At 37.7% G+C, this 15,867-nt stretch overlaps 1 protein-coding gene across 1 annotated transcript in view; it reads left to right on the forward strand.

Moving 5' to 3' along the window:
• Positions 1-15,867, forward strand: part of LOC139727825 (von Willebrand factor D and EGF domain-containing protein-like) — a gene marked incomplete at its 3' end in the record, with an annotated part of 123,229 nt that overhangs the window by 34,896 nt on the left and 72,466 nt on the right. Inside the window, exons 2-3 of the mRNA XM_071638798.1 lie at positions 5,344-5,507; positions 8,510-8,735. Coding sequence (XP_071494899.1) covers positions 5,344-5,507; positions 8,510-8,735 — 390 coding nt within the window. The remainder of the gene's footprint in view (positions 1-5,343; positions 5,508-8,509; positions 8,736-15,867) is intronic.

Consider the following 15,867-nt stretch of genomic DNA (forward strand, 5'->3'; position numbering starts at 1 on the left):
ACAATTTGCATTATACATAGTAGGTCTATAATGAATATTGAATATATCACCTCATATTTTTGGAACACTTTTACATTTCATTTCAATTCGCTTATACTTTATTTCCATCAAACAAAAGGTGATGAATAATACAAAGTATCATTGGGCAAATATTGCTGAACAATATTTGTAAGAAATAAAAGTCATAAGATATAATGCAAAATGTATATACGTGTGAATGGAAAGGGAAAACTCATGCTTTGAAGTGAGTGGTGACAAATAGAACGGCAATACATTTACATGATAATGTTGTATATAATTGTCATGTATGATTTTCTTAACTTTAGTTTCAATCCCTTTCAATGCAATAATACTTTATATACGTAAAAACGGTTATGCATAACACAAATTATACATTTGACAAATTATATTGTTTGACAAATAGAAGAAGGACAAATCATAGGGTATAATTACATAACAAAAGTATACGAGTGAATGACAAATGCATACTTTGCAATTGTAAAAAATTGTTTTACTTTGCGGGATGTTGAGAAAGAAAATGGAACGTATTGCGTCACAACCCAGAAAAATCTGAATGTATACAGGTATCATACCAGTCTTTCTCGAAGGCCCTCTCGTTTTAGTACAACTGAATGAGAAGCAAGCAGGTATTCGTCTCACAAGACGGGAGTCGAGCCGCCAGAGAGAGAAACCAAGGGGGAATCCTGGGGATGCTATAGTTGTTCCGCTCTCTTCGCTCATAAACGCTCCTGACAAAAGCTGAAGGGTCTTTGAAAAAGACTACTTAGCACTTTTAATCTTAAACCTTACTATTCGATAATACTTTATGCTATGTTATACCTATCGTTTGGTTTTGATACAGCGTATCAATTTCTTTATTTATTTGTGGATTCAGTTTGCTTAGTTGTATTTTTTTTCAAGATAGTAAAGGAGAAAAATAGATAAGGAATGACTAGGGATTGTGATGATGGTTGTTTGAGAAGTGCTAATGGCGGGGGAATCGGGTGCAGAAGAAAATGACAACAGACTGTGGCAACGCGAAACATTATGGCCGCAGGGAGATGGTGATGTAGGCCTATATAGGTGATTGACCGGTCACATAGTCAGGATAAACATGATACACGTATAGGTGCCTACACTGCACATGATGAGAGTCTGTTTTTGTTTTTTTTTTTTTTTTGTCATTTTCCACATGTCACATTATTCACAGCATATGATATTAGACATCTTCGAGATATGGTTGGAGGACATTAGTTGCATGATAATCTCTGTGTATATGTCATTCCACTTGTTGTTCTAACTGTTTCCTGAATTTGTTGATGAGGTATATGTTTAGTATATTAAAATACACATGCGCTCGTGAGTTTGAAGATTTTTCTAATAAGTCATTCGTCATCCCATTTTGTTCACTTCCACTCTGGATTCAATTTATAATCTTTTCATCAAGGTATAATTCATTCATGTATATTTTTATCTTATAGCCAGGTTTTTGGAGTTAGGGTCACATGGGTTGGGACCACGTCTGAGTTACGTAAGGCTGTGACCATTTTAAGAGGCTTGAATCGATTAACACACCTATACAAACAAACAAACAAACAAACAAAAGGACCACTATAGTATTCATCATCATTAAAGATTTACCGACCATAAATTATTTTACTGACATCGGAAGATCCTGTTATCAGCGAGATTCCGTTTGACGGGGTGCTTTGAGATTAATTACCGGAAACACTGTTATCGATACACACACATTTTGAATTTTGTTTATTTGTGCTTTTGTTTATGCCTTTGGGAAATACTGTTGTAGTACGGAAATGCATTTGTTTGCCACAATGGGTTGTATTTCCCATGGGATGCATTAGAATAATGGGAAGATGTATAAATCATTAAAAAAAAAAATCGCACGTGTTATACCCAAATTTGATGACACACAACCCGCGTCAAATGAATAGCAATTTATTATTTGTTGTTGTTTTTTTTTTCGTGCGAACAGGTTCCCCTGTCCACAGGAAACCGTATTCCCAACATGTAGGCCTACAAAATGTTGATTGTCACGCAAGAAAAAGGGCTCACCGGGGTGAAATATGGTGTACAGGATGAAGAACAGAGTGAAAGCATGTACATCATCATCTTTTTTTTTTTTTATTTCGTTCATCTTTCCATCAAAATGTATGTGACCATGTATATTACACAATTAGTGCATACATTATTGCATTTTATGGTGCTCAACTATGTAATCACAGATAATCCAGACGGAAATGCAATACCACTCCATACACATCGACTGTATTATGGAAGAGGTGTCATCAAGGCGGGAGTTGTCCTTTATATCCTATATAGGCCCTACATAGTTTGTAGCGAGCAGTGATATAATAATTATTACCATATTGCCCATATTGCTATATTGGTATTGTTTTATGCGTGCAGATGACGTAATGTTGCCCTTACCTCACAAAGTAACAAACATGGAAAGAAAGTTCCCAACAAACATCAATGGTTTAACTGCACATAGAATATTGTACGTTCATCGATGTGAGATTGATATGATATTTTGAGAGATGAGCAAAGTTGAATCGTTTAATCATCGTAAACCGGGATCTCTTTAAAAGCAGGTCTCCCGGAAAAGAACTGTAAATCATTAAATATCGCCCCTTGGAATTAAGTATATGAGACGATTATTATGTAGACCCCAAACTATAGGCCTACTAGATGACATGAAATCGTATTGCAACCCTTCACTAGTTTCACTAAATTCGATCTCTACTGAGTCTATGTACGGGTTGTGAAAGAATCCTCCTGCCTTTTGGGGAAAGAGCGCGGCATTGAACGAAAGAGTGCGACCCTGAGAGGCGGAAAGCACTCGGAAGTCAATATTGGAATCACGTCCATGGGAACTCATTGCACGCCAGGTTTAATGGATTAATTTAAAGGCGGAATCAGCATTTTTTCTTCTTTCAAGGAGAAAACATCCGGGTTACTCGTTCATCTCAACACACACGAGCGTGACCTCGTTCATTAAAGGTGTATTGAAACTCTTATTGTTGATGATTAAAGGGGATAGATGCGAGTATGACAAAAAAAAAATTATAAAGCAAATCTTCTTTCATTTTGTCACACATTAGTAGCATTTTATCAATAGCCTATTATTGCCACTAACTGAATGGGAAGCAAATAGAGCAGACTACGTTACCTTCTCTGAAAATAAGACCTTGTTTAATTTGATTAAGACATCGAATACCATGTTGCAGGACTGACTGATATTTCTTACTTTCCCAACATGTGTTTCGTTTCGTTCCTTCGTTCCTGCTTTTCAAATCAAAACATATGATTACATGGTAGTGAAAAATTGAAACAAACATAACCAAATAACAAAGGATCAATTCAACAGTGCAGTCTATACTATTACATGATTATTATAAAACATTTCCATTTGCATAATATAAATCAAACAGACAGTTATACATTTGATTCAACAAGGAAGCAAGAGACCGTCAGCATAGGCATAACTTGACTGGGCTGACGGCCTCATTGGGAATGTAGCTCAGGTTTGCTTGTCACAAAAAGACTAGAATTCAACTGGTGTTTTTATTGTTTCACTGTAATAAGCTTCGCTCCATTCAAATGGGAACTCCACCCCAAAATCTGCTTCTTTTAGCTCTCTGTCATAAAATACCAAGGCATGTTACCGTAAAATTCTTTGCGTGCCCATCTTTCCCCTGACTGTCGTAAAGTTACTTATTGTGGCTTTTGTTGAGATTGTCATGAATGTCACCGCGGTTATTTTTATGCTTGTCGAGATTCTAAAAGTAACACTCTCCGTGAGTTTGAGTGAAATTCATTCTTGTCACGATATGATTGCCGTCATGAAGAAGGCATTACCTCATCAATGTTTCTTTCTTTGTGAGAGTTAAAGGCCTTGTCAGATTGTCCAGAATTGTAATTGTTCTTTAAAGGCATCAGGCCCTATTTACTATTTGCAGATGAAACAAAAATCGAGCTTCGGTGCATCAAAGTAGTTTTAAAATGTGAGGTAGTCATTAAAGAAACAACCAATAATGTAAAAGTTTTATTCAGTAGGCCTACATGTATAATCAGTGTTAAGTATTGTTAAGAATACAAAATGTGAACAATAGTTATGATAGAATTGTTTCTGTAATAAATCGTCTACAGTTATGGTTTATTGAGAAAAAATAGTGATATCTCCTTATGATATTTTTTTTTGTATAGTTGGATGCTTTGTAAACGGTTGGATGTTTTGTGATACAGCTGACCTACACATGTGCATCAAATGTGATAACTCGATTTTTTTAAATCACTGCTCCCAATGATAAGCAGTACCTTTAGAATATATTTCGTATCGACTTAACTGTTATTTGCCTTTGCGGTTGTGGAGTGAAAATATATGCAATGACAGAAGCGAAGTTGAACCCAGCTGACATTGACAACGGGAAGCGTAACGGAAATTGATTTCCGGGAATATCCCGACTTAATGAGAATTACACCCCTCGGCGAGCTAGGACTTCATAACATTATTAAAAACAGAAAAGGAAAAGACAGTCTGAGGGTGAAAATAATGTATGCATAAACATGATAAAACCCAAAGCTATGTAATGTGAATCAGCACAAATACAAGCAAGATACATCAAAACATCACATTCTTTTTTTCCCGAAATATTCAGCTGTTACAAACGTACAAAACGTAGCAAAAAGCACCGTTTGTTTGTTTGTTTGTTTGTTTTAAAGGGATCGTATAGTTTTGGTTTAGACCTAATTTCAGATTTCTAACATTTTTTTGTGAGATAATGAGAAATCTCCTATGAAATATGAAAGAGCATGTAATTCTATGAGGAATTCAACGTTTATTTGATGAAAATTGGTTTTGAAATGGCTGAGATATCAAAAAAAAAGAGCAATTCTAATAAAGTGTGGGACCCACACTTTATTACGATGGCTTTCTTTTACTTTATTTTTGGATGTTTCAGTCATTCCAAACCCGGTTTTCATCAAATAAACTTTGAATTCCTCTTAAAATGGTATGCTCTGTACTATGTCATAAGTGTTTTGTTGGTATCTCGCAAAAAGTTAAAAGCCCAATTCTCATCTCCACCAATACTGTACCATCCCTTTAAGCGTAACGCCATGTCAGCAATAATGTGAATATCGACATGATGTTCATTATTGTTCACAAAAATCAGAAAGAAATGCCGTGTATTGTTTGTTGTTGGCGGGTTTTCTTAATACCCATCACGACAGACAGCTTACCACCACCAAGACCACGTTTTTCTAACGTACCCTCCACCTCTCCCTCTCTCTCTCTCCCTCTCTCACCTCTCTTCACCTCAGAATGTTCCCCGGAAGAACATCGTATTCTGGACAGTCCCTTCCGGAGCGTGGAGTACGCAGCATCCGCCATGACCACCAAACTGTGCGATAAATCGATAGAGATGGGCTGGTATCGATTCACCATATATGGCAAATCGGCCGAAATGCCGACTGAGTGCGTCAAGGTATCGTTTCTCTGACTCAGACTAATCTTCTTTACATTAGACCGCATCCATTACCCCTTCGCCTCCCCCTTTCCAGACACATGTATGACTCGTCAACACGTTACTCTGCATTGCAGACATTTAAGTTGAAAAAAGAAAACACCTTCAAACTGGAGGGGGTTGTGCTTGGTCTTATTTCGTTTGTATTGCACCATTGTATTCATCATTCTAGTAAACGTATTATAAATATGAGGTATCATGAGTTTTTTTTTTTTTTTAAATTTACCTGCCCCCTGCATTTCAATGTGTCACTGCCGGCAACCAGGGATAGCCTGGTGGTAATGTCGCTGTTCGGAAAGCAGTACATAACAGGTTCGATTCCCGCTGGTTCCCTTTTTTTCTCCGACATGTCTGTTAAGAATGTAGATCAGCAGTTGCGATCTAACAAATTGCATTTGTAAGATTTGTATTTTCGTTTGATATGACACATATAACGCAGCCTATGTATATGCATACAACCTTGTGAAATATTTGTAGTGAGATGTATCAATAGATTAAGTGTAGTTTAGTCTTTGTGTATATTTTTCACAAGATGTTGTCGGTGAGGTTTAAGATTATATTCCTTTATCGTCATGATTCATTGCAAATTTGATACCGCTTTTGCCTGAAATCTGCCTCTCTACTGCTTCATCGATGATCAAACGCGTTCGGTTGTTGTCTTGATAAGCAGGCCAAATGCAGAACTCCAAACTGAAAAACAAGAAACAAAACAAAACAAAACAGAAAAACAGACAAGAGAAAAACACAATTTAGCCAACTGGAGTGGGCCAACAATGCAAACTTGATACTACCCATCCAGGAAAGCCCCTGGCAGTATCAAAAAATATCCAATGATATTTAGGTAAATGTCTCTATCTTCTTGGCCTTCAGATTTACGTCCTTAATTTATCAGCAAACCAGCAATAAATGCCTGATTTGTTTCATTCTTATTGGATTGTCGTGAAAAAAAACCTGGACCAGATGAGACGGGCGGAAATTGTGAATTTTTACTGATTGCCAAAGGAATTAGAGTGGCCTCTGAATTAGATTATTCTTGGCATGAAGACGGACTGGTTTCTAAATGTTTTACAAGTGTACCGCGGGAAATGCGGTACTCCTTGGGGCAGGTTGAATTTCAGTTGCCTCGCGAGAAATTAGCCCAGGAACCTATACAATCCTTATCATGTCGTCAACCATGCGGTGATTTGTGATTGTTTCACATTGTCGTTGTTGTTGTTGCTTTTACATGGGGACACATGATGGGGGAACCTATAATGAAATCATGTCAGAAGTCGGATCATTTTTCTTATCTTCCACAGATCAGATTGAGAGTTGTCCTTATACGCACGATATATATTCAAGACTATTCGTTACATGCAGAAGTTATATCATGATCTTTTCAAAGTAGACGTGATGTCATAGTATATTTATGGCGAAATGACGTCACAATCTGCTCGTTGATGAAGTATGTATGACGAGTCATCAATTTGTCGTTTAATGCCTGTTTTATACTAAAATGGTAATATTGTACCATCAATACCAGTTCTGTCATCGAGGGTTGTGTCAATCTTCGTCAATAATTTTTGTTCCTCAGTAAAGTTGTGGTAAATTTGTGGTATTTAATTATTAGGCCTACATGCAAATATAAGGTTTTAAAAAAAATCCAACTTCCTCTTTAACAAAGCAAAGATAAAAAGCAAATTCATACTGAGTGTACACGAAGAGAGGAAGTATCATTGTAAAGTTTTAAGAACATAGCGGGCATACAAGAACTATCTTCATTTAAAGTAAAATTTGGCTAGGAATACGGATGCAAAGTAAAATAATTTTGTTTTTACGTTTTAGCAGCTAAACAGGTGTCTCCATGATTTGATGTTACAAGTAAACTTACAACTGAAGAGTTTGTTTGCAAAAACCTTTAAGTCCATATTTGCCAAATGGAGTTATTTGCGATTAAAGGTCAAGAAAAATAAAGAAAATGATAAGATATTTTTGCTTCTTTTGACCATAACTTCAAAAATGCACCTTTATTATGTAGTGACCAATATATCATTTAAAAGGTATTATTTTGTACTTTATGACAGAGACGGTACTTCAAAATTTTCAAAAATGGACTTATCGGTATTTGCAAACAAACTCTTCAACTCTACTTCAAAGTATTATGATTACAAGGGTTCGATTAAATTTATAAATACAACTTTTTGTGTATCATATGATTATGTAATATAATATTTATGAATGTAATTATTTCATTTAATATATTAATTTCCTGGCCAGTTAGATAATTACGAAATCCTTTTTTTCTTCTTAATCAAGTCATGTCCAGTTGGAAATCAAGTAAACCAAATGGTAACACATTATGCTATTCCATCAAGCATATAGTTTTACAGAAACACAGCCTGACGGCTGAATGCTATAGTTTTCATCAGTATCAAAATAGATTAAACAAAGAAATAAAACAAACCATAGTATGTTAATGGAAATGGGAGACATCAGTGTTGACAGCATTGTCACTCTATTTAGGTTAATAATGGTTGTGGTCACTAAGGTTATTCTTGAGATCTCAAGATTCTAGCAGTTTCTCATTGTTTAATCCGATATTAGTGAAACTTCTGGCATTGTTTATACCTACTCCTATTCTTCAAAGTCCAATGGAAGATTGAGTGACGATCTGAGAAGCAACCACAAGCTTAACTGCATGTAAATGTTCTGCGTCATGTGAAACCTAAAATCCAAAAATGCTATCTAAGTGTAAGACTGTTTTGCGATGGAAGGGATGCACATTCAAAGAGACACCCCTACTTAACCCCTCCCCCCGTGTGCCTTTGTCGCTCAATTCAATCATTTCCATTCGCATCAACAATGCATGTATTTAAAGTCCAATGCCGATGTTCTCTGCGTAAGATCAACAGTAGGTCTCTGTGCTTTGTGGAAAATCATATTACCTTCTCAACGCTCACATAATTCCCGGTTGTCTCCCCCAGGTTAATCAGTGTGGAACCGAGGCGCCCATTTGGCTGGACACCAAAGGAGACAGCCTACCACCCCCTGGGGACAGCGCCCGACACTCGGCCTGCGTTTCGTGGACGCCGTCGACCACGCAGGCCTGCTGCATATTCACCTTTCCCGTATCCGTCACCAACTGCGGGGACTTCTTCGTCTACTTCCTCCAGCCCGCCCGGGGATGCAACCTGGCCTATTGTGCTAAAAGTGAGTTCCAGACACTTCAGATCGAAACCAATCAAACACATAGAGACAACGTGATTTCAAAACTTTATTCTAAGAGGGAGGAAATAGTAGAGAGAGAGAGAGAGAGAGAGAGAGAGAGAGGAGGGGTGCAGATAGATAGATAGATGGATAGATAGATAGACAGATGGAAAAATAGATGGATAGATAGATAGACAGATGGAAAAATAGATGGATAGATAGATAGATAGATAGAGAGGTGTCTGCCAGATCGACATTCGATGAACTACAGTGACTTTTTCAGCTGTATATAGCTACTTAGTTTTCGCGGTACATACTTGTAGATCACCAAAATAAGGTACGTCCTACATTTTACTTGTTTTCGAACAATATACGTCCCCAGAGGATCAGTGATATTTTCTGACAACGTCGTGAGATGCCGCATAGAAACGTTTTTGTTCTTTTGTGTTTTGTTTGTTTGTTTATTTGTGTGTTTTTTTTGTAATGCAGACGGGAAAGAAAGAAAGTTTGTGTATACTTGGATAGATAACATTTTGTTTGTGTTGCTGTTCACAAAATGCTACCCTAATGCAGCCAAAGCGCCCTTCTTTGGCACAATGAGGAAAGAGACAAAGTTCTATATTGTCTCGTGCTACATGCATGGCGCGTGGGGAAAATGCGTCATGATACACTTTGGCATCACTACCACATGATGATGTCTTGCAGGTTGAGAACATCTGCCCAAACCTTGTCATCGAACATGTCATTGTCTACCTGCTGACACTCGGTAACCCATATTTCGATATTTTTTTTGTTTCCCCAGACCAAAGTACAGCAGGAAATCTTTGTAAGGGCAATTTGCTGTCTGCTGTAGATGTTAAAGTCGGGATAGTCATTGGGGCATAATTATATCCTTTTTGCTACCTCGTAATTACTTAACCACTATGACAAGGCCTAAAGAGTTGGTCATGAATAAAATTATATGCATATCGTTACCTTTATTTGCCTGTTGATGGGGGGTATTCTGTCAATATATCATACTTCACACTAAAGATTTTTAAAAAAGTAGATATGACTGCTTTCTACCCACGATTAATAAATATAAGGATCCTATTCGTATTTGTGCGTGTTTCCTCTTCTATACACTTTTCTCGCATGAAAACAAACAAACAAATAGAACACCTATGATGTCAGTGGTTGTGGCGTAGCACCGTTGACGATATCAATTTGTGACTTGACTTGACACGCCGAACTTAAACATCTGCGGCAGTTTTGTACATATTGCACTGAAATTGTACTTTTCCTAATTTAAGCAAGTTCTACAAGTCGCGGTGCGGATACTTAAGGCGTGGAAGTATTTGTCTTTAAAAACAGACAGATATTGATGAACACTTTCCTGGTGCTTGTGTTTATGGGTATACATGTAGTTGTATGCATTGATATCGATGTTTACTAATGTGTTAAAAGAGGATGGGCGGAAAGTTTTGCGGATGCCAGTGTATTTGTTTTTCGTATTAGTTTATGTTCATGCGCGCTTGAGATTGGGGAAATATGTCTGTGTCTGTGTGCTTACGAAAGTTAGTGGGTGTGTTATAGTATGTTTGTGAACCCACGTGGGCTGAAAACAGGGAGGTGAGCTGCCACCTCCCTGCCCTGGTGAATCAATGAGGCCGACATGTCTAGCTGTTCTAGGCTACACATTGCAGGTCACCAGACTTTGTATTCAGACGGTATCCCACTCTGCAATGGTGAGAGAGGGTAACGGCCGATGATCACAGTTATAATAGTGCCAGCAGACTGAGTTGGGTTGGGCAAGTTTTCACGCGGTCCCTCCGCTCATTAAAGAGACAATAAGTCGCAGATGTGATTCTGTGACTAATGGTGTGGAAAGCTGAGTCGCGTCATGCTATTTCTCTCACTTGTGTGTATGTGTGCGTGTCCGTCCGTCTGTCTGTCAAGTTTTACTACAACCTGGAGATGACAAAGCTGCCATGACATTGCAGGTTGAGTCCTTTTTACCCACCCTCACGAAAGAGCTGATTTGAGGCAAGGGTGAAGGACCATTTGACATGTTTGATGATCCATATGGGTACAGAAGATTGATTCATTATAGGTTGAGATGCAGAGGGCCTGAATTTATCATTAATTCTTGATTTAACTTGTAATAACGAAACACGTTTGGGTTTAATGGCTGAGTTTCGGATTGAATCCTTGAGATGAAATGAAATTTATGATACAACCTACAAAAATGGAAGACAAAATATTACAACGCACGATAGGCAAACATACAAACACATTAATGCATTAATGGGTCTGTGAAATATGATGATAACACACCCTGGTCACTTACTGCAGCAAAGTTCTTGGTCATTATCCTCTGTCTTCTGCATTGCCAAGTATTGTTTCGTCTAAGAAAATCATAAAACATAATGGTGCCGCAAATGGTTCCAATTTCCTTGACATGGATTTGCTTGAAAGGGTATTAGAACGTTATAGAGCTCTGAACATAACTTATTTAACAACGAAGCTTTCGCATGGGTCAGGTTGTTTAAACGCTTTTCAGGCTTGATAATGATGGAAAGCGGTATTTTTAAAAGGTGTCGTATCCTCCTCCTTCGTTGAACTTCAAAGCCATTTTTGTTTGTCGTTCCCGCAAATTTCTGGCATATTTCGGCGACGGGCATGATATTCTGTCCCCTGCGCTGTTTTTGTGTGTTCGTCTCGTGTCCGTTATTTTTGCATTCTCGCTGTTTGTGTATTCGAAGTGTCTTTGTTGTCTTAGCCGAGTTGACACTGAGCTTTTGTTGAGGTCTCTTGTCAAATTCAAGTGTGATAGATGGGTACACTGGTCGTGAAATTTACACACAGGGTCAACCGACAGGACCACAGCATATCATGTAGCCTCCAACGAGGATTTGGAGGAAAAGTCCTCGAAATAAAGAGTTATACCTCCAAAACGCACGGCAATATACTTTCTCCCGTTGTTTAGACTGAAATATAAATCACACTATCTTACGCTCCATCTTATCTAGTCTAACATGATCTCCTTTAGGTCCTAAGATTAGACTTTTTTGATAGAAGGTCAACGCCCCCCCCCCCCCCCATATTTCCATAGAGTTTGAATTTAATTGAGTTTATGTATTCTGTAAACCCAAAACTAGAGCAATCTGCCCATGATACAGGCGCGAGTAGTAATGCAATTTTTGAAATTTTAGACGTCGTCACTTTCAAATACTCCTCATGCAAGATGCAGAAAACGTAGTTTGACTTGGATCAGTCTTACCGGGGATGAATTGATTTGATTTGATTTTAATTTGATTTACTTATTTTCTGTATGACATATCATTTACACTTCATTCTTCTTTTTTTTCTCCAGCAATATCATCAAACATAATACATGCATATGATGTAAAGATGGCAAGGATCTTTACATTCGTCGTATAGTAGTTTATTTTCTTTTTATAAACTTCTTTCCCCCTCTGGTTTTGGAATTTCCTTCAGACAGACGGAAGAGGAAAATACTGTTGACGCTAGTTGTCCTTGATATTTCCGCTGTAGGCCCACTTCTTTACAGATTTCAACGACTAATGCTTTCGTTGTAGTGATTAGCATAATAAATAAATATAGGATTTAAATATTATTCAAATCCAATGTAAAACAAAATAATTACAAAGTGGTTGTTTGTTCTCCGCACTTTTATTATGACTTTCTGGATAAAAAAAGAAAGAAACAAGCAAACAAACAAAGCAAAACAAAACCAAAAAACAAAAACTGCCCTAACATATCGCTCCGATACGTATTAACTTTTATTATAACTTAAATTGTTCTATAGGATCATTCAAGGAGGTTGGTTCAATTGAAAGAGTCCCCTGAAATGGTAATGCAAGCATTCTTAATTACAACTTGCAAGAATGGATTAGGTAAGAAATAATGGGATTTCAAAACTTATTTAGCACTCTTACCCTCAATTCTCGATAATACTTTCTAGTCTAACTTACTTGTATTCCTTTTTACACTCTTTTGATTGCTCTTATGCAGTCTTTTGGAACTCAGCAACCTTTTGCTGTCGTATGAGGTTTGGAACAAGAAATGTACCCCATTATCTATACACAAGCTATTCAACTGTACAGCTGCTGTTGCTTGGCTTATATTTTCTTCTTCTTATTTGTTGTTGTTGTTGATGTTGATGTGATTTAATTTAGTTTTTCTCTCGAAAAATTACATCTGCGCCGGTGTAGTAAATGCATGAGCTCACTTAAATGGCTGAAGGCGCCAAAAGCGATAACCTGTTTCCTTCAATGCTTTTACATGGCTCGGCAATCACGCCTGACCATTAAACAGTGAGCATTCTGCAAGTACTGCGTTTGTACAAGTTTTATAATGGGCTAAGCACCATTGAAAGATAAGCGAAGAAAGTAAGTCCTTTGTCAGATCTCACTTGAAACATAACAAAGAATAATATTCTTCAAGTTATGATTGAAAATATCTTATAGGCCTATATTATTATTCATTTCAACACGACTAAAGTTCATTCGTTTTGCGATAAAACTCTTCAAAATTTGAATTGAACAAAATACTAAAATAAAAACACAATTTAACAAAAGGACAGTTTTTGTCTGTGCTTTGTATATATTCAATAGGCCTATTCAATTTAATTCAATTCATTCAATTCATTTATTCTCATTCTCATTTTCTTCCAACAAAACATAACAGAATAAATCAGTATCATAAGCATACATACATTAGATTGTGCGAAACGATGATTAATTCGGTGCCTTAGCTACAGGTATATACGCCAGGTTGCTGATGTTAGGAAGTGTTTCAGAGAAATATCACTGAGTGCATGTTTTCCTTGAAAGCCTTGTAGATGTCTCTGCTCCCATGTATTATTATTATAAGATTATCCTTCACATCAAGCATGTTAGAAGGACTCGAGAAGAAACGGACGTACCTGGTACCATACAGATACAGCAATGTTATTGCGTCCTTTTAGAGGGAAAGCGTAGTTAGTCTCGATCCCTGTCTTTTTGAATATATCAACAGTGTTATTACGGCTACCACAGGACACTGAAGGCCTACTCCTGACAGGCAGACCAGTGACGGGCAAGAAACTTGTGACAGGACAGACTAGACTAATAATATGCAGTGGCATAATATCGAAATCTCGATGTGCCAATCAGATTCTCTGTAGGCTCAACAGGCCGTATATTAACTCGAGGTTACTCACTGTAATGAAAGAATACATTATGTGAGAAGATTAAACTGCTTTTTTGTTCCGTTCAGACATGATTTATTTTGTTCGAGCTTGTTTTCAGTTTGAAGAGGATCTGTTATGAATGAATTGGAAGTAGAGCACTGTAAAAGTAACTTAAAGAATGTATGTAGCGTCAATCTAAGGCACTATCAAAATCTTAAAAATCACAGCTACTCGTACACAAACCCACAAAACAAACAAACAAACAAACAAAACGAAACGAAATATGTCGCCTCTGCTTAATAACATTAGGGGTAGGTTTGTGAAACAACTGGACGGAAGACTAGCAGCAGCCCAGCCTGAGCCCACCGCTCGCGGGTCAATGGGGGGTTGGGAGTTCAAGCCCCAATTTCCGGGCTTGTTAGGCGTTCGTCAACAGTGTAATTGGGCTTCGCTTTGTCCCCCACTCTCGGGGACCATTCCCGGGTCCTCCCCGGTGCTTGGCACAAGGACTGCCATGCGCGTGGTTCCTGGAATCCCAGAGATGCTTTAAGAGAAACATCAGCCTATTCTATATAAATAGCAAAACAATCCAACGACAAAAATAACCAATCAATTTGTGTGATATCAAAAAGACAGACCTGCATTAAGCCAAACAAACTATACCTTCTACGGAATTGTCACGCATTTTCCCCAAAAATACCAAATTAGGCGAGGCAATAATGTTCAATACAATCTCAACACCCTCCAATTTGTCGAAAACATTTTGTCGCATAATCCAGTCATATTTATTTGCAGTTTGTGATTACGCAACTTTAACCCTTTCCCCGGAAAGACATCCTTTATAGGTTCTCAAAAAACTACAATAATTTTACATCAGAATAATGAAATGAAACAGAACTTACTCGTATGGATCAGATTTTCCCTAAGAATGATAAATGAAGATATTTACGCAGTTACTGGAAAATTTATGAGATGATAACATTATTAATCTGTCAATTTATGCATACCATTGTGACTGATGTCATGAATTTGTGAAAACATAGGGAACTCTAGGGAAGAAAATCGAACCCTATCATGTTATCAAGTCCGCTTGTGATTGAACGCATACCATTTTTTGTCTGATTCTACTCCTTTCATTAAGTCCAACTTGAACATGATGTGGAATTTCACTTTCAATGACTGCATACCTTCCCTCGATCAGTATTGCTAAGATTGCAAATATCAGGATTATTATAGTACTACAAAAATGAAGTTTGAACGATACGATGGATGCGGAAATAATCTCATTGATTTCATTAAGATAAAGTGAATGGAATATTGCATTCATGTCAGTTGGAGATTTTTGAGGAGTCGACATTGCTATCGTTGCGTGTAGATTGTGGCCTATATTTGCGGCTTGGTAACAACATGTGAAACTTCAAAATGTCATAACTCGACTCGCATTGTCATGAATATGCAAAAGGACTGTCATGCAAATTGGGAAGGGTTCCGAAAAATGGCGAAGTTCAGTGTAGTTGACATTAATTTTGCTCAACTCTGTAAATCCGCCTCTAAGTCGTTAATCTGTGACGTCCATCAAGAGATGGTTTTGACTGGTGATCGTTTGTTGAATGATTGTCCGGCTTGCTATAATCCCCGGACAAGCCCCCAATTACTAGGTTCGGGATGGGGGGAGAGGAGCAAGTCCCATCCACTTCTCTTTCCCACCCCCCCCCCCCCCAACACACACACCTTTTGTGAACATTTCTAATCAAGTCTCTCTTGGTGACAAATCTGTGACAGCTCCATGTCCCATGGTCCTCCCTAGCCACCCCGGACGCGGGGCTTCGCGCCGCCCGAATAATTGAACTCAAATTGCAGACGACTCCCCTGTAATATTGATGAAGTAAGATAAAAACTTTTTTATGTAACTTAAGGAGAGAGAGAGAGAGAGAGAGAGGGAGGGAATGATGGCAAAAG

The sequence above is a fragment of the Diadema antillarum genome, unplaced genomic scaffold (genome assembly GCF_040938485.1).
Source record: "Diadema antillarum isolate AM-2024a unplaced genomic scaffold, OU_Dant_1.0 seq00000155_RagTag, whole genome shotgun sequence".
NCBI classification, from domain to species: domain Eukaryota; kingdom Metazoa; phylum Echinodermata; class Echinoidea; order Diadematoida; family Diadematidae; genus Diadema; species Diadema antillarum.